Consider the following 24,304-nt stretch of genomic DNA (forward strand, 5'->3'; position numbering starts at 1 on the left):
GTCAGCCTAACCTCGGTGGTGGTCAAATTATTAGAAAAAAACTCTGAGGGACAGTATAAACCGTCATCTAGAAAGACATGGATTAATCAAGGACAGTCAGCATGGACTTGTTAAGGGAAAGTCGTGTTTGACTAAATTGATTGATCCTCGATACCGCTGCAAAAAATTAAATGAGGGTAGTGCATTTGATGTAGTCTACATGAATTTTAGCTAGACTTTGAACAAGGTCCCACTTGGCAGACTGGTCAGAAAAGTAAAAGCCCATGGGACCCAAGAGAAAGTGGCTTGTTGGATCCAAAATTGGCTCCGTGACAGGAAGCAAATGGTCAACGGGTGTTTTTGTGACAGAGGAGGTTATTTCCAGTGGAGCTCTGTAGGGCTCAGTACCAGGTCCCTTTATTTTTTGTGGTACATATCAATGAATTAGACTTCAGTGTAGGGGGCATGATTAAGATGTTAATGATATAAAAATTGGCCATGTGGTTGAGAGTGAGGAAGAAAGCTGTAGACTGCAGGAAGATATCGATAGACTTGACTGGTGGGCAGAAAAGTGTTAAAATAATTTAATTTTTTAACACTTTAATTTAAGTGTGAGGTAATGCATTTGGGGAGGGCTAACAATGCATGGGAATACACAATAAATGGTAGGATACTGAGAAGCATAGAGGGATCTTGCAGTGCATGTCCATCGATCCCTGAAGGTAACAAGACAGTTAGATACAGTAGTTAAGATAGCAGACAGGATACTTTCCTTTATTGACTGAGGCATAGAATATAAGAGCTGGGAGGTTATGCTTGAACTGTATAAAACACTAGTTAGGCCACAGCTGCAGTATTGCTTACAGTTCTGGTCACCGCATTACAGGAAAGATGTGATTGCACTGGAGAAGGGACAGAGGAGATTTATGAGCATGTTGCCAGGACTGGAGAATTTTAGCTATGAGGAAAGATTGGATATGCTGGGATTGTTTTCTTTGGAACAGAGGAGGCTAAGGGGAGATTTAATTGAGGTGTATAAAATAGAGTGGATAGGAAGGACCTATTTCCCTTAGCAGAGAGGTCAATAACCAGGAGACATAGATTTAAAGAAATTGTTCGAAGGAATAGAAGGGAATTAAGAAATGTTTTCACTCAGAGGATGGTGAGGCTCTGGAGCTCATTGTCTGAAAGGATGGTAGAGGCAGAAACTCTCATCACATTTAATAAGTATATGGATATGCACTTGAAGTGATGTAACCTTCAGGGCTACGGACCAAGAGCTGGAAAGTGGGATTAGGCTGAATAGCTCTTTTTCGGACGGCACAGACATGATGGTCTCCTCTGTGCCATAAATTTATTTGATTCTATGATCTACTTTTGGGTTAGTTTTTTTACCTAGTAATGTAATGAATAATTAGAATCAATAATCGGAATGACCTGTTTGTTTTATTTTTGGATAGAAGCAAATTAAGCAGTAGTATCGGTGTTCTAATTCATAAGAACATAAGAATTAGGATCAGGAGTAGGCCATCTAGCCCCTCGAGCCTGCTCCGCCATTCAACAAGATCATGGCTGATCTGGCCGTGGACTCAGCTCCACTTACCCGCCCGCTCCCCGTAACCCTTAATTCCCCTATTGGTTAAAAATCTATCTATCTGTGATTTGAATACATTCAATGAGTTAGCCTCAACTGCTTCCTTGGGCAGAGAATTCCACAGATTCACAACCCTCTGGGAGAAGAAATTCTTTCTCAACTCTGTTTTAAATTGGCTCCCCCGTATTTTGAGGCTGTGCCCCCTAATTCTAGTCTCCCCGACCAGTGGAAACAACCTCTCTGCCTCCATCTTGTCTATCCCCTTCATTATTTTAAATATTTCTATAAGATCAGCCCTCGTCCTTCTGAACTCCCAACGAGTAAAGACCCAGTCTACTCAATCTATCATCATAAGGTAACCCTCTCATCTCCGGAATCAGCCTAGTGAATCATCTCTGTACCCCCTCCAAAGCTAGTATATCCTTCCTTAAGTAAGGTGACCAAAACTGCACGCAGTACTCAAGGTGCGGCCTCACCAATACCCTATACAGTTGCAGCAGGACCTCCCTGCTTTTGTACTCCATCCCTCTCGCAATGAAGGCTAACATTCCATTCGCCTTCCTGATTACCTGCTGCACCTGCAAACTAACTTTTTGGGATTCATGCACAAGGACCCCCAGGTCCCTCTGCATCTCAGCATGTTTTAATTTCTCCCCATTCAAATAATATTCCCTTTTACTGTTTTTTTTTTTCCCAAGGTGGATGACCTCACATTTTCCGACATTGTATTTCATCTGCCAAACCTTAGCCCATTCGCTTAACCTATCTAAATCTCTTTGCAGCCTCTCTGTGTCCTCTACACAACCCGCTTTCCCACTAATCTTTGTGTCATCTGCAAATTTTGTTGCACTACACTCTGTCCCCTCTTCCAGGTCATATTGTAAACAGTTGTGATCCCAGCACCGATCCTTGTGGCACACCACTAACCACCGATTTCCAACCCGAAAAGGACCCATTTATCCTGACTCTCTGCTTTCTGTTAGCCAGCCAATTCTCTCTCCATGCTAATACATTTCCTCTGACTCCGCGTACCTTTATCTTCTGCAGTAACCTTTTGTGTGGCACCTTATCGAATGCCTTTTGGAAATCTAAATACACCACATCCATCGGTACACCTCTATCCACCATGCTTGTTATATCCTCAAAGAACTCCAGTAAATTAGTTAAACATGATTTCCCCTTCATGAATCCATGTTGCGTCTGCTTGATTGCACTATTCCTATCTAGATGTCCCGCTATTTCTTCCTTAATGATAGCTTCAAGCATTTTCCCCACTATAGATGTTAAACTAACCGGCCTATAGTTACCTGCCTTTTGTCTGCCCCTTTTTTAAACAGAGGCGTTACATTAGCTGTTTTCCAATCTGCTGGTACCTCCCCAGAGTCCAGAGAATTTTGGTAGATTGTAACGAATGCATCTGCTATAACTTCTGCCATCTCTTTTAATACCCTGGGATGCATTTCATCCGGACCAGGAGACTTGTCTACCTTGAGTCCCATTCGCCTGTCCAGCACTACCCCCCTAGTGATGGTGATTATCTCAAGGTCCTTCCTTCCCACATTCCCATGACCAGCAATTTTTGGCATGGTTTTTGTGTCTTCCACTGTGAAGACCGAAGCAAAATAATTGTTTAAGGTCTCAGCCATTTCCACATTTCTCATTATTAAATCCCCCTTCTCATCTTCTAAGGGACCAACATTTACTTTAGTCACTCTTTTCCGTTTTATATATCGGTAAAAGTTTTTACTATCCGTTTTTATGTTTTGCGCAAGTTTGCGAAAGTACTTGTGCAAGCCTGGCTAATAAGTGGATATTTTTAATGTGTGGTTTAGCTAGTGCACCTGAAAAGTATCGCAATAGTAATGCTATATTTATATTTAGCTGCAATTCCGTTTCCAGTACTCTTTAAGACTTTTAAAAGAACTGTCGAAGTGGTTGAAATTTAACAGAATGCAGTCATTGTTCATAGTTTACAGCTTTTATAAGTAGCTACATTCTTCTCACAGATCAAAAAAGGCTGTTGTTCCACTCTGTACTTGTGAATACTTTACTCTGCGTGATGTGGATCATGATGCGTCACTTTTTTAAAATAGAAATTTCACCAATTGTTGATATGCTGCACAAAATGCCTACCTTAAGCAGGAACACATCTAAGATTGAGATCATCCACTCAGCTGCCTCGTCCGCTTTCCTCTCTTCCACTCCTCCACCGGGCCAACTTCCTCTCTGGTTCCACCTTGCCCTAGCCCTGACTTCACATCTTTCTCCAGTTTCTCTCAAATTTCCTGTCATGACCTCTCTGAACTCAACCTGTCTGAGACCCACTTCCTGCTCCCTCAGCCCTATTCCCACTAGACTGCTGACCACCCTACTTCCCTTCCTGGCCCCCTTATTAGCTGATATTGCTAACAGTTCTCTCTCCTTGGTACTGTCCCCATCTCCTTCAAATCTGTCATCATCAACCCGCTCCTCAAAAAAAAAAACAAGCTTTGACCCCTCTGTCCTTGTAAACTCCCCATCCTCTCAAGTCCCTGAATGTGCTGTCATCTCCCAAATCCGTACTTATCTTTCCCAGAACTCCATGTTTGAATCCCTCCAATCGGGTTTCCGCCCCTGCCACAGTACCGAAACGCCTCTTATCAAAGTCACATCCTGTGTGACTGACAGTTTTTCTTGACCTGTCTGCAATGACACAGTTGACAACGCCAGCCTCCTCCAACGCCTCTCCTCCATCATCCAGCTTATCTATCCAATTGTAGCCAGAGAATCACCTGCAATGGCTTTGTTTTCCGCTCCCTCGCCATAACTTCTGGTGTCGTCGTCACCGACCCCCAACCCCCCACCCAAGGATCTATTCTTGGCCCCCTCCTATTTCTCATCTGCATGCTGCCCCTCGGCGATAGCATCCGAAAACACAGCGTCAGGTTCCACATGTACGCTGACGACACCCAGCTCTCAACCTCTCTCAACCCCTCCACTGTCTCTAAATTGTTAGTCTGCTTGTCTGACATCCAGTACTGGATGAGCAGAAATTTCCTTCAGCTAAATATTGGGAAGACAAAAGCCACTGTCTTCAGTCTCCACCACAAACTCCATCCCTCTCCCTGGCAACTGTCTGAGGCTGACCTCGACTGTTGGCAACCTTGGTGTCATCTACGAGAGCGCCAGTTTCCACCTCCGTAACATGACCCGTCTCTGCCCTTGCCTCAGATCATCTGCTGCTGAAACCCTCATCCATGCCTTTGTTACCTCTAGACTTGACTCCTGGCTGGCCTCCCATCTTTCACCCTCCATAAATGTAAGATCATCCAAAACTTTGCTGCCCGTGTCCTACTTCTCACCCAGTCCCGTTCACCCATCGTGCTCGCTGACCTGCATTGATTCCCGGTTAAACAATGCCTCGAGTTTAAAATTCTCATCATTGTTTTTAAATCCCTCCAAAGCATCGCCACTCCCCACCTCTGTAACCTCTTCCAGCCCTACAACCCCCTGAGATATCTGCGCTTCTCAAATTCTGGCATATTGCATGTCTTCAATTTTAATTTCTCTACCATTGGCGACCATGCCTTCTGTTGCCGAGGCCCTAAGGTCTGGAATTCCATCCCCAAACCTCTCCGTCTCTCTACCTCTCTTTCCTTCTTTAAGTTGCTCCTTAAAACCTACTTCTTTGACCAAGCTTTTGGTCACCTGTCCTCATATCTCCTTATGCGGCTCGGTGTCATTGTTTCTGTTAACGCTCCTGTAAAACACCTTGGGACGTTTGCTTCGTTAAAGGCACTAGATACATGCAAGTTGTTGTCGTCGCGGCTGCGAGATGTGCTAAACCTTAGTTGAAGCTCCAAATCTGCACAAATTTTCATTTTTACTGTCCGTACAGAACCACTATTTTCCTTGTTATACATGTCACCCAGCACTGGAGTTATTACATTGATGACTGCACAATGTACATTTTCTTCACTACTATTTTCTGTCACTATATTCAACTCTTAGGATCCACGATAGGCCTCAGGAGAGGAAAACAGAACAAAAATATGATACATCCTGCCGCAGTGTATTTCTGTTCTCATGGAGATCTGCCAATTTGGGCCTCTCCATTCCTGAGATTCTGGTATTGCAGAGGCAGCTCATGCAATCTGGAGCATTCATTTTAATGTTGGACTAGTTATTGATGTCAGATATCCGAAAAGTAATCACTAGAATGATTTCTCTCTCTCTCCTCCATCTCCACGCCTCCCTGGCCACACAGGTTAAGGTGCCCTGGATTTGCTGAAGCATTGCACCCATAAAATGTGTTGTTGCAATAAACCCCTCTCCCCCTCCATCTCCCTCTCTTCCTTTAAGACTCCTCTTAAATCTCACCTCTTTGAGCAAACTTTGTCACAGCTTCTAATCTTTCCTCTTTTGGCTCAGTGTCTGTTTCCATAAGCCTCCATGCAGCACTTCGAGACATTCTTCCACATTAAATGAGCTATATAAATTCAAGTCATTGTTAAATTGAGAAAAGTGGAGAGTATATTCTGTGCAAGTGCACTCTCCTGGCTTTCCTTCCTCCAAATCCCACCACAGTAGCAGGGGAATTTAAATTCAGTTGATTAAATAAATCTGGAATAAAAAGCTAGCATCACTGATGGTGACCATGAAAATCCCGGATTTTGTAAAGACCCAACTGGTCCTTTCAGGGAAGGAAATCTGCCGTCCTTAACTGATCTGGCTTATATGTGACTCTAGACCCACAGCAATGTGGTTGACTCCTAACTGCCCTCTGAAATGATCACAGCAAGCCACACTACAAAGGACTGCAGCGGTTCAAGAAGGCGGCTCACCACCACCTACTCAAGGGCAATTAGGGATGGGTAATAAATGCTGGCCTTGCCAGCGACACCTACATCCTGTAAATGAATAAATAAAATTATCATTCTGATATATAAGCTGGAAGGAAATATCTGCCAGTATTAAGTTTCTTATTGTTTTAATGTACTACTTTATGCAATATTTTTTTGTCACTTGCCTATTGAAGATATTCACCCATATGTCGCACTGGTACTCAAAATAGTTTGTTTCGAATACCATTTGTTTAAAGCCCTGGGATATTTTCTATCTTGCGTTTGCATCTTTTCGACCTTTGAGTTAATTCCTCAATTTGGAAAGAATTTGCAAAATAGTCATGACAACTAAAATGAGACTTGATGGGCTTTCTAGTTCCATATGAAGCTCTCCTTTTATACATTTAGGCCAGATTGCTGGTCTTTTCTAAGCACCAGGCTCTGACGCAGAATACAGAGACCCAGAGTGCAAATGCACGGGGGCCAGCATCTCACCTCTACTTTGGTAACACTCACGGGTTTAAGCTGAGGGCAGATTTCAGAGCTCACATTGTGGCAGATTTCTGGACCCATGTTTTTGTTGGAGCTCTTCACATTCAAGGGGGCAGCTGAATGAGAGAGAGAGCGGTGTCTTTTCTGTTGGCTGGACTCCAGCGAAGTAAACATGCCTGGCACTGATGTACAGATCAGCCATAATCAAATTGAATGGCAGCACAGGCTCGAGGGGCTGAACGGCCTACTCCTGTTTCTGTGTTGCAGCATAAAAGTTGAGTCTTGACAAGAACATGACTAGTGTTAATTATAACAGGATGTGGAGGGTATATCACTTGTTTCTTAATTGAAGAGGACTAACATCTAAAGATATGATATCATCTAATGATTTTCAGGTGCCTTGGCTGGTTTAATAGATATTGCTGCAGACTGGATGACTGATTTAAAGGAAGGCATATGTCTGAGCGCATTATGGTTTAATCATGAACAGTGTTGTTGGGGATCCAACGAAACAACATTTGAAGCAAGAAACAAATGTCCTCAGTGGAAAACGTGGGCTGAATTAATAATTGGACAAGCGGATGTAAGTAGATTCTCAGTGAACTTATTGCAGATACTAACAAATTGGACGATTTATCGGCACGTGGGAACGTTTTGGGGAGAATAATTTGTAAATCGCCATTTTCTCTCGAAGGAGGAGTTGTGCTGATGTATTTTTCTGCATTCAGATTGCAATCAGTTACCTAACCCAAATAGACCAGACAGTGAGGAGCCGAAATTCAGGCCCGCCAGAAACCTGGCGCACTTAACCATTTTTTAAAGTGTTTTCACTGCCGAGTAGGATGAGGTCGACTCTTGGTCGACATTCAGCTCTTTGTCCTTTTTTTTGAAGCGGCCAGGAAGTCGTTCACAATGGGGTTGTAAGTGCGGTGGGAAGTGCTGGTGACGGGCGGAAGTGGAGGCGGGACGGATTCTCCGCTGCTGTCACTCAGCAGCGGAGCGGTGATGATGTCATTGCGCATCTGCGTCACCACATTCTTCCCCTTAAATAAAAGGGGAGAGTAGCAGTGATTATTTAGGATCGGCAACAGGGCCGCCAGGGAGGGTTTCAGCCAGGGCAGCGGCCTGGCAGGCTGCCTGTTGGGGGCCCCAACCAAACCTGGGGGCATAGTTCGGCCAACATGGAAGTCAGCCGACAAAAACAATAAAATGTTGACCGTGGCAGTGGGCCCTTGCCATGGCTCACAGACAGAATGCAAGGTGCATCGTCAGATAAAGCTGTCGGGGGTACCGCTCGGCGGGCGTTAGATTTTTGGGCCTGAATTTTGCTGGAGGTGTAGGGGGGGGGTTCCCGGCGGTGCGCGCACTGATGACGCGCTTAAAGCCGCTCGGTGGCAGAAGTGGAGACCGCCAGAAAACCCCCCCTGTGCTGAATTTTGCTGCCGGCAGCCATTCGACCACAAATCGGCAGCCAATCGATTCCGCCGCCTGGCCGCCGCATTCCGGCGGTAACGGGCCTTACTGGGAGGCTGAATTTTGGCCTCTGAGTATCATCCATTTAGGGAGATCTATTACAGACAAACTCATTCTGTCCTTGCTTACATTCACGCATCAACAGTTTCTAGTGGAGATTGCTGAATAGTACATGCATGCAATGACCATATTTTTCTCTTGTATTCCCTAGCCCAAGAGTGTTGAGACCAAATGTTGGCCTCTCATAGCTGTCCTGGCTGAGATAATCTCATTCAGCATTTGCTCAATGGGCTCACAATGTAATGTAGCTCTCATACTTTATAAATCTGATTCTTCTCTCTTTCATCCTCCACATTCAATTAAGTTTCCCTTCATCTGGAAGAAACCTCCTCGGAATATAGTCGTTCTAGAAAATTATGTCCTAACGCAGTCAATTTGGTTATGTAATCTTCTCCTTTACCTGAGGAAGGATAAGAGACGGTGCAAAGAAGGCTCACTAAATTGACTCCTGGGATCTATGAGGATGGATTGAGTAGCTTGGGCCTGTACTCTCTGGCGTTTAGAAGAATGAGATATGATCTCATTAAAACAAAAAATTCTGAGGCGGCTTGACAGGGTAGATGCTGAGAGGTTGTTTCCCTTGGCTGGAGAGGGGATATGGGGTCGGCCATTTAAGTCTGAGATAAGGAGGAATTTCTTTACTCGGAGGGCTGTGAATCTTTGGAATTCTCTACCCCAAAGAGCTGTGGGAGCTGAATCGTTGAGTATATTCAAGGCTGAGATTGATTAAAATTTTGGACTCTAAGGGAATCAAGGGATATGGGGATCGGGAAATTGGAGTTGAGGTCAAAGATGGCGGATCAAGCTCGAGGGGCATTGTGGCCTCGTCCTGCTCCTAATTCTTCTGTTCTTGTATTGTATGTAAACATAGAAACATAGAAAATAAATGCAGGAGTAGGCCATTTGGCCCTTAGAGCCTGCACCACCATTCAATAAGATCATGGCTGATCATTCACCTCAGTGCCCCTTTCCTGCTTTCTCTTCATACCCCCTGATCCCTTTAGCCATAAGGGCCATATCTTACTCCCTCTTGAATACATCCAACGAACTGGCATCAACAACAACTCTGCGGTAGAAAATTCCACAGGTTAACAACTCTCTGAATGAAGAAGTTTCTCTTCATCTCAGTCCTAAATGGCTTACCCCTTATCCTTAGACTATGTCCCCTGGTTCGGGACTTCCCCAACATCGGGAACATTCTTCCTGCATCTAACCTGTCCAGCCCCGTCATAATTTTATGTTTCTATGAGATCCCCTCTCATCCTCCTAAACTCCAGTGAATAAAGGTCCAGTTGATCCAGTCTCTCCTCGTTTGTCGATCCTGCCATCCCAGGAATCAGTCTGTTGAACCTTCGCTGCACTCCCTCAACAGCAAGAACGTCCTTCCTCAGATTAGGAGACCTAAACTGAACACAATATTCCAGGTGAGGCCTCACCAAGGCCCTGTACAACTGTAGTAAGACCTCCCTGCTCCTATACTCAAATCCCCTAGCTATGAAGGCCAACATACCATTTGCCTTCTTCACCGCCTGCTGTACCTGCATGCCAACTTTCAACAACTGATGTACCATGACACCCAGGTCTCATTGCACCTCCCCTTTTCCTAATCTGTCACCATTCAGATAATATTCTGCCTTTGTGTTTTTGCCCCCAAAGTGGATAACCTCACATTTATCCACATTATACTGCATCTGCCATGCATTTGCCAACTCGCCTAACCTGTCCAAGTCATCCTGCAGCCTCTTGGCATCCTCCTCACAGCTCACACCGCCACCCAGTTTAATGTCATCTGCAAACTTGGAGCTATTACACTCAATTCCTTCACCTAAATCATTAATGTATATTGTAAATAGCTGGGGTCCCAGCACTGAGCCCTGCGGCACTCCACTAGTCACTGTCTGCCATTCTGAAAAGGACCCATTTATCCTGACTCTCTGCTTCCTGTCTGCCAACCAGTTCTCTATCCACGTCAGTACATTACCCCCAATACTATGTGCTTTAATTTTGCACACTAATCTCTTGTGTGGGACCTTGTCAAAAGCCTTTTGAAAGTCCTTATACACCACATCCACTGGTTCTCCCTTGTCCACTCTACTAGTTACATCCTCAAAAATTCCAGAAGATTTGTCAAGCATGATTTCCTTTTCATAAATCCATGCTGACTTGGACCAATCCTATCACTGCTTTCTAAATGTGCTGTTATTTCATCTTTAATAATTGATTCCAGCATTTTCCCCACTACTGATGTCAGGCTAACCGGTCTATAATTACCCATTTATCTCCCTCCTTTTTTAAACATTGGTGTTACATCAGCTACCCTCCAGTCCATAGGAACTGATCCCGAGTCGATTGACTGTTGGAAAATGATCACCAACACATCCACTATTTCTAGGGGCACTTCCTTAAATACTCAGGGATGCAGACTATTAGGCCTCGGGGATTTATTGGCCTTCAATCCCATCAATTTCCCTAACACAATTTCCCGCCTAATAGGATATCCTTCAGATCATTCTTCTCACTAGACCCTCGGTCTCCTAGTACTTCCGGAAGGTTATTTGTGTCTTCTTTCGTGAAGTCAGAACCAAAGTATTTGTTCAACTGGTCTGCCATTTCTTTGTTCCCCATTATAAATTCACCTGAATCTGACTGCAAGGGACCTACGTTTGCCTTCACTAATCTTTTTCTCTTCACATATCTGTAGAAGCTTTTGCAGTCAGTTTTTATGTTCCCGGCAAGCTTCCTCTCATACTCTATTTCCCCCCTCCTAATTAAACTCTTTGTACTCTGCTGAATTCTAAATTTCTCCCAGTCCTCCGGTTTGCTTTTTCTGGGCAATTTATATGCCTCTTCCACGGATTTAACACTATCCTTAATTTCCCTTGTTAGCCACGGTTGAGCCACCTTCCCCATTTTATTTTTACCCCAGACAAGGATGTACAATTGTTGAAGTTCATCCATGTGATCTTTAAATGTTTGCCATTGCCTATCCACCGTCAACTCTTAAAGTATCATTTGCCAGTCTATTCTAGCCAATTCACGTCTCATACCATCAAAGTTACCTTTCCTGAAGTTCAGGACCCCAGTCTCTGAATTAACTGCGTCAGTCTCCATCTTAATGAAGAATTCTACCATATTGTGGTCACTCTTCCCCAAGGGGCCTTGCATAATAAGATTGCTAATTAGTCCTTTCTTATTACGCATCACCTAGTCTAGAATGGCCAGCCCGCTAGTTGGTTCCTCGACATATTGGTCCAGAAAACCATCCCGAATACACTCCAGGAAATTCTCCTCCACCGCATTACTACTAGCTTGGTTAGCCCAATCTATATGTAGATTAAAGTTGCACATGATAATTGCTGTACCTTTATTGCACGCATCCCTAATTTCTTGTTTGATGCTGTCCCCAACCTCACTACCACTGTTTGGTGGTCTGTACACAACTCCCACTCGCGTTTTCTGCCCTTTGGTATTCCGCAGCTCCACCCATACCGATTCCACATCATCCAAGCTAATGTCCTTCCTTACTATTGCATTAATTTCCTCTTTAACCAGCAACGCTACCCCACCTCCTTTTCCTTTCTGTCTATCCTTCCTGAATGTTGAATACCCATCGATGTTGAGTTCCCAGCCTTGGTTACCCTGGAGCCATGTCTCCGTGATGCCAATTATATCATATTCATTAATTGCCGCATGTGTAGTTAATTCGTCCATCTTATTACGAATACTCCTCGCATTGAGGCCTAATGTGTGCTTAGTTTATTATTCCAAACTGCGTGCTTCGTTTATTGTTCTATGCTTTTATCTGTACAAGCGTGAAGATACATTTTTGCTGTCTGATGTTATTTTTTATGTTTAGCACTTGTAGCCTTGAAAGGTTTTTCAAAATTTCAGTGCAGTTTTATGAAATTTTGGTCTTGGCAGCTACTGAGTTCATCTTCCCAGGTTCCACTGGCTGTATTTTTTTTATGCCTTTTTTTTTAACCAGCCATCAATCAACTCATCTTTGACCTTTGATGGCAGCTTTTGTTTCATGTTCTTTGTCAAATGTGATGCGCACTTCATAAAATAGCTCACAAATTTCAGAAGTGTGAAGCCTAGTCCAGAGTTAGCAAGAGAATACTTTGCAATCTGTTTTGCTGTCTGATTCCTCTGCTGCCATTGTGCATCACCCCTGTGACCTGGATTAAGATCCAGTCCAAACAAGAGTTGAAAGTCTCCTCTTATTCCTAACTGTAAAAATGCTACATGAAATGTGTTTTTTCAAGCTGAACCTCGTTCCTATTGGCTATGACCCCACAGGGGAAAACTGCCTCAATTTGACACACTATTGGCAGCTTTACTTGAACCTTCAGATTGGTTGGAGTTGCAAGTAAACTGATGCTCTCGGAGCAAAAGCAAAATACTGTGGGTGCTGGAAATCTGAAAGTGCTGGGAACAGTCAGCGGGTCAGGCAGCATCCGTGGAGAGAAACAGAGTTAACGTTTTAAGTCGACGACCCTTCGTCAGAACTAGGTCTCTGAGGTTGGGCAAAGGAATGTTGGGTGGGTAGAGGGAGCTTTGCTCGGCAGTTGGCTGTGCAATGCAAGGCCAGAGTGCTTGTTGCTGATTATCTGCCTGAAAGAGAAAAGTGTTCCGTTCTCCAGTGTTACCATCGCACACTTCAATCGAGATATAAAAAAAAACGCAATCTAAATTAAGCTTGAGGAGCAGGAAGGTTTTTTTTGTTGAAGTATATAAGTATTTAAGTCCTTTGCGACTGGGCACGGTACTGTGGCGCGAGTTTACTGGCAGCGTTGTGCCCCGATCTCATGCGCTCAGAGATCGTGACATCATTGCTGTGACCCGGTCGCGCCCCAGACCCGAAATACACATCCGCTCCCTGTAGCAGCGCCGGGCGAAAGCTGCACTGACAGCTGCAGGAGGCATGGATCGGGTCGCACACCGCTACGGGGCGATGACTGAAGGTGAAGTGGCCGAGATAAGTTCAAAAAAAAAATGTTTAAATTACCTTTCTTTTTTTTTGTGGATTCCTGCCTACGATCGTTCAGCCCGTCACTCTGCTTGAGTTCTGGGATGATCGCGCGGGTTCGCCACTCCATTGGTAGTCCAGGTAGGTCCCCTTCATATTGCAGAGCCTGCAGCCACGGCCCTTCCCTTTAAGGAAGGCAGGTCCCTTTGAACACGGCAGCTGTGCAGCGCTGTTCAGGTCTCCCTGTCCTGCCGTTAGCCCTCCAAGAAGGAAGTGGAGCGCTTGATTTAGCCCTCCACTGTGTTTCCTTCTTGGAATGCAAATGGCAATTTTTTTAAAAGTTTGAAATTGCTAGTGCAAGGCTCCAACTTATCAAACATTTAAAAATTAGTGCCCTGATGGTGAATTTTTCTCCCTTTTTCTTCTGAGTCTTGAGTTTGAACTTTTTTTGGATAAGGGATAAAAGATGCATGAACAGAATCTTGTTGGCTGTGTTTCAGTCGAGTTTTTAATGTGCAATGTTTTGCAGGGTCCAGGCTCTTACATAATGAACTACATTATGTACATCTTTTGGGCCTTGGGATTTGGTTTCCTGGCAGTTTCCTTGGTGAAGGTGTTTGCTCCATATGCCTGTGGCTCCGGAATTCCAGAGGTGAGATTTAAGAACATGTTTTTTTAAAATTCTTCTCAGCAATATGTTACATCGGATATACAACATGGAAACAGGCCATTCGGCCCAACCAGTCCATGCCGGCGTTATGCTCCACTCGAGCCTCTTCCTGTCTTTCCTCATCTAAATCTATTCACATAACCCACTACTCCTTTCTCCCTCGTGCTTGTCTAGCCTCTCCTTAAATGCATCGATACTATTCGCTTCAACCACTCCCTGTGGTAGCGAGTTCCACATTCTCACCACTCGTTGGGTGAAGAATTTTCTTCTGAATTCCCCATTTGGATCTCTTGGTGACTATCTTATATTGATGGCCTCTAGTTCTGCTCTTCCCCTCAGAGTGGATACAGAGAGAATGTTTCCACTTATCAAAACCTTTCATAATTTTAAAGACCTCTATTAGGTCACCCCTCGGGCTTTTTACAAGAGAAACGAGACCCAGCCTGTTGAGATATGTATACCCTCGCATTTCTGGTATCGTCCTTGTAAATCTTCTCTGCACCCTCTCCAAAGCTGCTATAACCTTTTTATAATATGGGAACCAGAACAGTACGCAGTACTCCAAGTGTGGTCTAACCAAGGTTCTATACAGGTTTAGCATAACTTACCTACCTTAAAATTATATACCTCTAGAAATAAACCCTTGTGCTTGGTTTGCTTTTTTATGGCCTTGCTAACCTGTGCCACAACTTTTAAGAGGTTTGTGTATTTGTACTCCCGAGATCCCTTTGTTCCTCTACCCCACCTAGACTCGTGACCTCCCTATTCTTCCTATCAAAATGTAATATCTCACATTTATCTATGTTGAATTCATTCTTCTTTTGCCGATTATAGACCCATTCTGCAAGTTGGCCCCACTGTGCTACTGTAATTTGTTGTAGTCCTCTGTATTGACTATTTCCCCCCCACCCCACCAATTTGTGTCATCTGCAAATTTAGAAATTGTGTTTTTGATTCCAAAGTCTTAAATTGTTAATATAAATTGTGACAACAGTGGTCCCAGCACTGATCTTTGTGGAACACCACTATCTACCTTCCTGCCACTGTGAATAGCTACTACCCTTTACCCCTATTCTCTGTTTTCTGTCATGAAGCCAGCTAGCTATCCATTCTGCTACTTGTCCCCTATCTGCATTCTCTGACCTTGTTCATCAGTCGATTGCTGTTTATTTTGACGAGCTGTTGTCATCATAGCAATACAAGACCGGAGTTTTATTATTGGAATCAAATTTTTTAAAAATTGCAGGAAATACACCTGAAAAGGAAAACTGACTAGCTAATGAGTTGGCGGCATGGTCATGACGGGCCAAACGGCCCTCTTCTGTGCTGTAAGATTCTATGATTCTAAAGGTTCCAGTGCAGACCTTTTGTCAGAACTGGGAGCTGGAAGATAAAAGAGCCTTCTGACTCGACTGAACAAACAGGGAGGAAAGAAGCCAAATGTCTGAAGGAAAACAAATTGCAGGGCTATGGGAAAAGGCAGAGGGAGTGGGACTAGCTGAAGTGCTCTTGCAGAGAGCCGGCATGGGCTCGAGGGGCCGAATGACCTGCTGTGCTGTAACCATTCTATGGGCCCAAGTTTCGAGCCGCGCCTAGAACGGCGCAGTCCCGACCTGGACGCCCGTTTTTCGCGCCACAAAGTGCGCCTAAAAAAACCCTCCAGATTCTCCACCGACCTGCAGGTCCCCTCTGGCCCTCGGCGCGGCGCAGCAGGAGCTGTAGGGGATGAAGCCAGGTCCCTGCGCTGAAAACAGTGCCGGGATCTCTGCACATGCGCGCTACAGTGGGGGAGGGGCCCGAAGCACGCAGCCCCTAGCCCTGGCCGAATGGCCTCACTGGGGCTGCGTGAATAAGGCTCCTCCCACGGCCGGCTCCTGCTTCCTCCCGATCCGACTCGACTCCCGCTTCCCGCCCCCACCCCGGACTGGATCCGACCTGACCTCCCTCCCCCCGACCCGAACCGAACCGACCTCCCTCCCACCACCCCCCCAACCCGACCCAACGCCACCTACCTGTAAATCTGGTGCTGGGGACGGGCCCTGTCCGAAGTCTCAGGCCGGACCGTTCAGCCTCCCTCCTCCTTCTCCTTTTCCCCCCCCCCCAGCTCCTTCCCCCCCCCCCCCCCCCATCTCCTTTCTCCCCTCCCCATCTCCTTTCTCCCCCCCCATCTCCTTCCCCCCCCCCCCATCTCCTTTCTCCCCCCCCCCCCCCATCTCCTTTCTCCCCCCCCCCATCTCCTTTCTCTCCCCCCCCCCCATCTCCTTTCTCCCCCCCCCCCCCATCTCCTTTCTCCCCCCCCCCCCCCCCATCTCCTTTCTCCCCCCCCCATCTCCTTTCTCCCCCCCCCATCTCCTTTCTCCCCCCCCCCATCTCCTTTCTCCCCCCCCCCCCATCTCCTTTCTCCCCCCCCCATCTCCTTTCTCCCCCCCCCATCTCCTTTCTCCCCCCCCATCTCCTTTCTCCCCCCCCATCTCCTTTCTCCCCCCCCCCATCTCCTTTCCCCCCCCCATCTCCTTTCTCCCCCCCCCATCTCCTTTCTCCCCCCCATCTCCTTTCTCCCCCCCCCCCCATCTCCTTTCTCCCCACCCCCATCTCCTTTCTCCCCCCCCCCATCTCCTTTCTCCCCCCCCCCATCTCCTTTCTCCCCCCCCATCTCCTTCCCCCCCCATCTCCTTCCCCCCCCATCTCCTTTCCCCCCCCATCTCCTTCCCCCCCCCATCTCCTTTCCCCCCCCATCTCCTTTCCCCCCCCATCTCCTTTCCCCCCCCATCTCCTTCCCCCCCCCATCTCCTTCCCCCCCCATCTCCTTCCCCCCCCATCTCCTTTCCCCCCCCATCTCCTTTCCCCCCCCATCTCCTTTCCCCCCCCATCTCCTTTCCCCCCCCATCTCCTTTCCCCCCCCATCTCCTTTCCCCCCCTTCTCCCTTTTCCCCCCTTTTCCCCCCTTCTCCCCCATCCCTCCCCCTTCTCCCCCATCCCTCCCCTTTCTCCCCCCGTCCCCTTTCTCCCCCCGTCCCCTTTCTCCCCCCGTCCCCTTTCTCCCCCCGTCCCCTTTCTCCCCCCGTCCCCTTTCTCCCCCCGTCCCCTTTCTCCCCCCGTCCCCTTTCTCCCCCCGTCCCCTTTCTCCCCCCGTCCCCTTTCTCCCCCCGTCCCCTTTCTCCCCCCGTCCCCTTTCTCCCCCCGTCCCCTTTCTCCCCCCGTCCCCTTTCTCCCCCCGTCCCCTTTCTCCCCCCGTCCCCTTTCTCCCCCCGTCCCCTTTCTCCCCCCGTCCCCTTTCTCCCCCCGTCCCCTTTCTCCCCCCGTCCCCTTTCTCCCCCCGTCCCCTTTCTCCCCCCGTCCCCTTTCTCCCCCCGTCCCCTTTCTCCCCCCGTCCCCTTTCTCCCCCCGTCCCCTTTCTCCCCCCGTCCCCTTTCTCCCCCCGTCCCCTTTCTCCCCCCGTCCCCTTTCTCCCCCCGTCCCCTTTCTCCCCCCGTCCCCTTTCTCCCCCCGTCCCCTTTCTCCCCCCGTCCCCTTTCTCCCCCCGTCCCCTTTCTCCCCCCGTCCCCTTTCTCCCCCCGTCCCCTTTCTCCCCCCGTCCCCTTTCTCCCCCCGTCCCCTTTCTCCCCCCGTCCCCTTTCTCCCCCCGTCCCCTTTCTCCCCCCGTCCCCTTTCTCCCCCCGTCCCCTTTCTCCCCCCGTCCCCTTTCTCCCCCCGTCCCCTTTCTCCCCCCGTCCCCTTTCTCCCCCCGTCCCCTTTCTCCCCCCGTCCCCTTTCTCCCCCCGTCCCCTTTCTCCCCCCGTCCCCTTTCTCCCCCCGTCCCCTTTCTCCCCCCATCTCCTTTCCCCCCCATCTCCTTTCCCCCCCATCTCCTTTCCCCCCCATCTCCTTTTCCCCCCCCATCTCCTTTCCCCCCCATCTCCTTCCTTCCCCCCCATCTCCTTTCTTCCCCCCCCCCCATCTCCTTTCTTCCCCCCCCCCCCCATCTCCTTCCCCCCCAATCTCCTTTGGGTGGCAGTGTGAGCTGCGAGGAGGATGCTATGAGGCTGCAGAGTGACTTGGATAGGTTAGGTGAGTGGGCAAATGCATGGCAGATGAAGTAAAATGTGGATAAATGTGAGGTTATCCACTTTGGTGGTAAAAACAGAGAGACAGACTATTATCTGAATGGTGACAGATTAGGAAAAGGAGAGGTGCAACGAGACCTGGGTGTCATGGTACATCAGTCATTGAAGGTTGGAATGCAGGTACAGCAGGCGGTTAAGAAAGTAAATGGCATGTTGGCCTTCATAGCGAGGGGATTTGAGTACAGGGGCAGGGAGGTATTGCTACAGTTGTACAGGGCCTTGGTGAGGCCACACCTGGAGTATTGTGTACAGTTTTGGTCTCCTAACTTGAGGAAGGACATTCTTGCTTTGGAGGGAGTGCAGCGAAGATTCACCAGACTGATTCCCGGGATGGCTGGACTGACCTATCAAGAAAGACTGGATCAACTGGGCTTATATTCACTGGAGTTCAGAAGAATGAGAGGGGACCTCATAGAAACGTTTAAAATTCTGATGGGTTCAGACAGATTAGATGCAAGAAAAATGTTCCCAATGTTGGGGCAGTCCAGAACCAGGGGTCACAGTCTAAGGATAAGGGGTAAGCCATTTAGGACCGAGATGAGGAGAAACTTCTTCACCCAGAGAGTGATGAACCTGTGGAATTCTCTACCACAGAAAGTTGTTGAGGCCAATTCACTAAATATATTCAAAAAGGAGTTGGATGAAGTCCTTACTACTAGGGGGATCAAGGGGTATGGCGAGAAAGCAGGAATGGGGTACTGAAGTTGCATGTTCAGCCATGAACTCATTGAATGGCGGTGCAGGCTAGAAGGGCCGAATGGCCTACTCCTGCACCTATTTTCTATGTTTCTATGTAAGCAGTACGTGGTGCCTTAATCATGGAAGAATAAGGATGTAGAGCAATAATGAAAATATTTAAGAAAAAGTTGGATGAAAACGTGATGGAATGGGTTAGCTCACCAACCTTTGGATTCCAAATTCAGGTCCAGCGCAGAATGATGAGTTGAAAGTGCCTGGCTTTGCTATCTGGAAGCATTAAGTCAAATGAGTTCGACATTTTTATCCCAGATCCCCTAGGACTTGGACCGCCTCCAGCACAAAACTTACCACCATTTGCAACAATGCAGTCCTAAATAGTAGCCACAAGTAGAAAAGTTCTTGCGTCCTGCAGTAAGGGCTGCTCTTTTGTTTGGGGTCAAAACACTTTGTCAGGCAGGATAAAATGAGTTTTAAAACGAGGACATGCAATGTGGCCAAGTCTAGTGGGAGGCCAGAGGATTGGGAAACTTTTAAAAGCCAGCAAAGAACGACAAAAAAAAATAGAGAGGGGAGATAGATTATAAAAGTAAATTAGCACGAAATATAAAAACAGTAAGAGTTTCTACAAGTTCATAAAAAGGAAAAAAGTGGTTAAAGTAAATGTTGGTCCCCTAGAAGATGAGACTGGGGAATTAATAATGGGAAACAAGGAACTGGCAGAGACGTTAAACAAATATTTTGTATCGGTCTTCACAATAGAAGACACTAAAAACATCCCAATAGTAGATAATCAAGGGGCTATAGGGAGGGAGGAACTTAATACAATCACTATCATTAAAGAAGTAGTACTCGGTAAAATAATGGGACTACAGGCGGACAAATCCCCTGGAACTGATGGCTTACATCCGAGGGTCTTAAAAGAAGTGGTTGCAGAGATAGTGGATGCATTGGTTGTAATCTAACAAAATTCCCTGGATTCTGAGGAGATCCCATCGGATTGGAAAATCGTAAATGTCACTCCCCTATTTTAAAAAAAAAAGTAGGCAGACAGAAAGCAGTAAACTATAGACCAGTTAGCCTAACATCTGTCGTTGGGAAAATGCTGGAGTCCATTATTAAGGAAGCTGTAGCAGGACATTTGGAAAAGCACAGTCAGCATGGTTTTGTGAAAGGGAAATCATGTTTGACACATTTGCTGGAGTTCTTTGAGGATGTAACGAGCAGGGTGGATAAGGGGGAACCAGTGGAATGTGGTGTATTTGTATTTCCAGAAAGCATTCGATAAGGTTACTGCACAAGATAAAAGTTCACTGGGTTGGGGGTAATATATTAGCATGGATAGAGGATTGGCTAAATAACAGAAAACAGAGAGTCGGGATAAAGGGGTCATTTTCCGGTTGGCAGACAGTAACTAGTAGGGTGCCGCAGGGATCGGTGCTGGGGCCTCAACTATTCACAATCTATATTAATGACTTGGATGAAGGGACCGAGTGTAATGTAACCAAGTTTGCTGATGATACAAAGATGGGTGGGAAAGCAAATTGTGAGAAGGACACAACAAATCTGCAAAGGGATATAGATAGGCTAAGTGAGTGGGCAAAAATTTGGCAGATGGAGTATAATGTGGGAAAATGTGAGGTTATCTACTTTGTCAGAAAAAAATAGAAAAGCAAATTATAATTTAAATGGAGAAAAATTGCAAAGTGCTGCAGTACAGAAGGACTGGAGGTTTTTGTGTATGAAACAAAAAAAGTTAGTATGCAGGTACAGCAAGTAATCAGGAAGGCAAATGGAATGTTGGCCTTTATTGCAAGGGGGTTAGATTAAAAAGCAGCGACGTCCTGCTACAACTGTACAGGTCATTGGTGAGGCCACACCTAGAGTACTGCGTACAGTTTATTTAAGGAAGGATATACTTGCATTGGAGGCTGTTCAGAGAAGGTTCACTAGGTTGATTCCAGAAATCAGGGGGTTGACTTATGAGGATAGATTGAGTAGGTTGGGCCTGTACTCCTTGGAGTTCAGAAGAGGTGATCTTATCAAAACATATAAGATAATGAGGGGGCTCGACCAGATGGATACAGAGAGGATATTTCCACTCATAGGGGAAACTAAAACTAGGGGACGTAGTCTCGGAATAAGGGGCTGCCCATTTAAAACTGAGATGGGGAGGAATTTCTTCTCTGGGTTGTAATTCTCTACCCCAGAGAGCTGTGGAGACTGGGTCATTGAATATATTTAAGACGTGGACAGATTTTTGAGTAAAGGGTTATGGGGAATGGGCAGGGAAGTGGAGCTGAGTCCATGATCAGATCAGCCATGATCTTATTGAATGGCGGAGCAGGCTTGAGGGGCCAAATGGCCTACTCCTGCTCCATTTTCTTATGTTCTTATGTAATCCGTATCTAGTCATTCTGTATATGACTTCAGAAGGCTCAATGGTGAAAATGGGAAAAAATGTTTCTTTCCTCAGCGTGTCAGACATTACGACATCTTTTGTTGCCTTGACGAGTGAGAATTTTGACAATTTTTTTTATAATTCATGAAATGGGATTAAAAACTGTTTGGTTTTATTACTGTTGTCCACTTGAAGGGTGTTTGGCGTTAGGAGATTGGTTATAGTACTGTAAATACTAACTTCATACGTCTAGAATTGTAGAATCTTACCAAACTAAAAATCATTGGGTCATTTCGCCTATCTTAGTTCATTTATCAAAAATCACCTTACAGTCTCCTCAGTGCAGCATCCAATTGTTAAATTGTACGACAGCACTCTACAGTGGAGTACTGCTGTCCGGCATGGCTATCAAGTCCGCATGTCAAATCCGTTGATGTCCAGCTGAATTATCACCGGTACGCTTTTATCGACACCCAACACCTTGGCTGCCCGTGCTAGCAAGCATCGCACCACCACACCTATGCTACGAATATGCAGTCTCAGAGAATATAATTGCTACACCAGCCAAGACATACTGATCCAAGCCAACTTGAACAACCTACCAGCAACCCGTGTCAAATCTAGTAGGCCATTTTGGACGTTCGCCGATGCCCTTCAGCAATCTCCCTTCAGCCTTGATGACTGATGGCAAAATGCTTGGAGGAACTGAGACATATGGAATGGGTTCCTTATCGAGGACCCCCGCAGTCCAACCTGAAGGTTCAAACCTTCCTTGCAAACAGTGGACAACCATCAACCGCCTTAGAACTGGTCATGGTAGATGCTGCCACGTTCTCTATAGGTGGAAGATTAAAGCATCCCCATCATGTGACTGTGGAGCTCCGAATCAGACCCTGGAGCACATCATTGAGCACTGCCCTCAGGAAATTCGCAGGCAGCCTACAAGATATTCACGCTGTTACACTGGAAGCTTTGGCCTGGATATCCAACTTAAATATTTGCTTTGCTCCTACCATATGAAAGAAGATGATGATTGATAAATGATGCCTCTACTACATTATCCATGTATTGACCACTCTTTGTGTGAAACAACACTTCCTGTACAAGTCCTAAATTTGCATCATTAGCTGGAATCCTTGTCCTCTCGCATAATCCAGCAGGAAGCCTCTCACCAATGACTGACTGGTGTTGCCAGTAGGGATTCAAGCCAATTGTGGTAGTCGAGCATCGAGCTACTAATGTTGCTTTTATTTTTTGAGAGCATAGTGTCTTCCGTGGTATCTACATTGCAATGTTAAATACCTTTTGTGTTTTTCTTTTACAGATTAAAACCATTCTGAGTGGCTTCATCATCCGAGGTTACCTGGGCAAATGGACCTTGCTAATTAAAACAATCACTCTGGTTTTAGCTGTCGCCTCAGGACTGAGCCTGGGGAAGGAAGGTCCTCTCGTACATGTTGCCTGTTGCTGTGGTAATATCTTCTCCTACCTGTTCCCCAAATACAACAAAAACGAAGCCAAGAAACGAGAGGTAGCATTCCTGCATTTCTTGCAATTTTTACTTAAAAAGCACAATTTTTTTTCTTGCGTCGATTACGCAACAGCCCCCACGAGTGTACTTTGGTTCCTATGATCTCAAAGCTGTATTTTTATAGATATTCTGAGTAAAAGTTGCATTTTCCAACTGCTATAAATCGGTTTACTGGATTAAATGTAGAGTCATGATATGCTACCATTGCCACTTTGGATTGACAGAATATTTAATTATTTTAGCATGCAGCAGCGCTGATTAAAACTTAGATATTCGTTTATAGTCGACTGAAGAAGAATTGCTGCATAAGTTGCTGATAAACAGTATAATAAGCAACTGAATTAGTAATGCCTGTAAATGGTTGATTAACTCTTTCAGTAACTTCTCCAGTTCTGAAAGCCTGAGACATTTTCAGCATTCATTGCATGAGCATTAACTTCACTTTAAACACAATAATAAAGTAGAGACCGAAGAAAAAAATTATATATGGTTTTTATTCGTTCACGGGATGTGGGTGTCGTTGGCAAGGCTGATATTTATTGCCCATCCCTCCTTGCCCTTGAGAAGGTGGTGGTGAGTTGCCTTCTTGAACCGCTACAGTCCCTGTGGTGATGCTTTGTACAGGTTTGGTACAACTGAGTGGCTTGCTAGGTTATTTCAGAGGGCAGTTAAGAGTCAACCCCACCATATAGGCCAGACTAGGTAAGGACGGCAGATATCCTTCCCTCAAGGACATTAGTGAACCAGATGGGTTTTTAATGACAATCCGAAAGTTTCATGGTCACGACTACTGATGCTAGCTTTTTACTCCAGATTGATTTAACTAACTGAATCTAAATTCCCCATCCATCGTGATTTGAACTCATGGCTCTGGATCATTAGTCCAGTCCTCTAGATTACTAGTTCAGTAGCATAACCACAATGCTGCCATTCTCTGTGATAAAGTTCCAGATGGGATCATTATTTTCTTTGCTGCCTCAAACTTGTAAGCAAGGCTTCCCCCGATGACTAAATTGGTTAAGGTATTGCGTAATTGAGCTGTACATGCTACCAAGGATCTAGGTTCACTCCCCAAGCTGTGCTAGGTTAGCTGATCTCTGTTAGAGGTGCTGCAACTTGCCACAGTGCCTCTGGGTTCGGGAGGAGGGAAATCATTCAGTGTTCGTGCTCCTGATTGCTGTTCAACAATGTCTATAAATAACGTGAGTAGACATTGATTCAGCACAGAATAGACCCTAACTCTGGTGTCCTTCACCGTCAGATGGGACGCTGATGTTCTGTGTAAGCTCACTCATGAAGAATAGTCACTTGGGCAATGCACTGTTAAAAGCTGTGTCCCAGCAGGGAGTCTGCCTTTAGGCGAGGACGTCAGAGGAGCGGAAAAGTAGCAGGAATAAAGAAAAGAGAAAAAAATATCCTTTGATGACATGTTGGATATCTTTTAGGAGCTGATAAGAAAATAACCTGGATATTGTCTTTTCATTTGAATATATATTCTTTGTGGTCGAGGCCA

At 46.1% G+C, this 24,304-nt stretch overlaps 1 protein-coding gene across 6 annotated transcripts in view; it reads left to right on the forward strand.

The window, feature by feature from the left end:
* The window catches only part of LOC139262882 (H(+)/Cl(-) exchange transporter 3), a 206,733-nt gene that overhangs the window by 123,189 nt on the left and 59,240 nt on the right, over window positions 1–24,304 (forward strand). For all 6 annotated transcript variants that reach the window (XM_070878121.1, XM_070878148.1, XM_070878130.1 and 3 more), the window contains 3 exons: window positions 7,284–7,471; window positions 13,920–14,042; window positions 22,585–22,791. In XM_070878121.1, coding sequence (XP_070734222.1) covers window positions 7,284–7,471; window positions 13,920–14,042; window positions 22,585–22,791 — 518 coding nt within the window. The remainder of the gene's footprint in view (window positions 1–7,283; window positions 7,472–13,919; window positions 14,043–22,584; window positions 22,792–24,304) is intronic.

Source organism: Pristiophorus japonicus, chromosome 1 (genome assembly GCF_044704955.1).
Source record: "Pristiophorus japonicus isolate sPriJap1 chromosome 1, sPriJap1.hap1, whole genome shotgun sequence".
Lineage (NCBI taxonomy): Eukaryota > Metazoa > Chordata > Chondrichthyes > Pristiophoridae > Pristiophorus > Pristiophorus japonicus.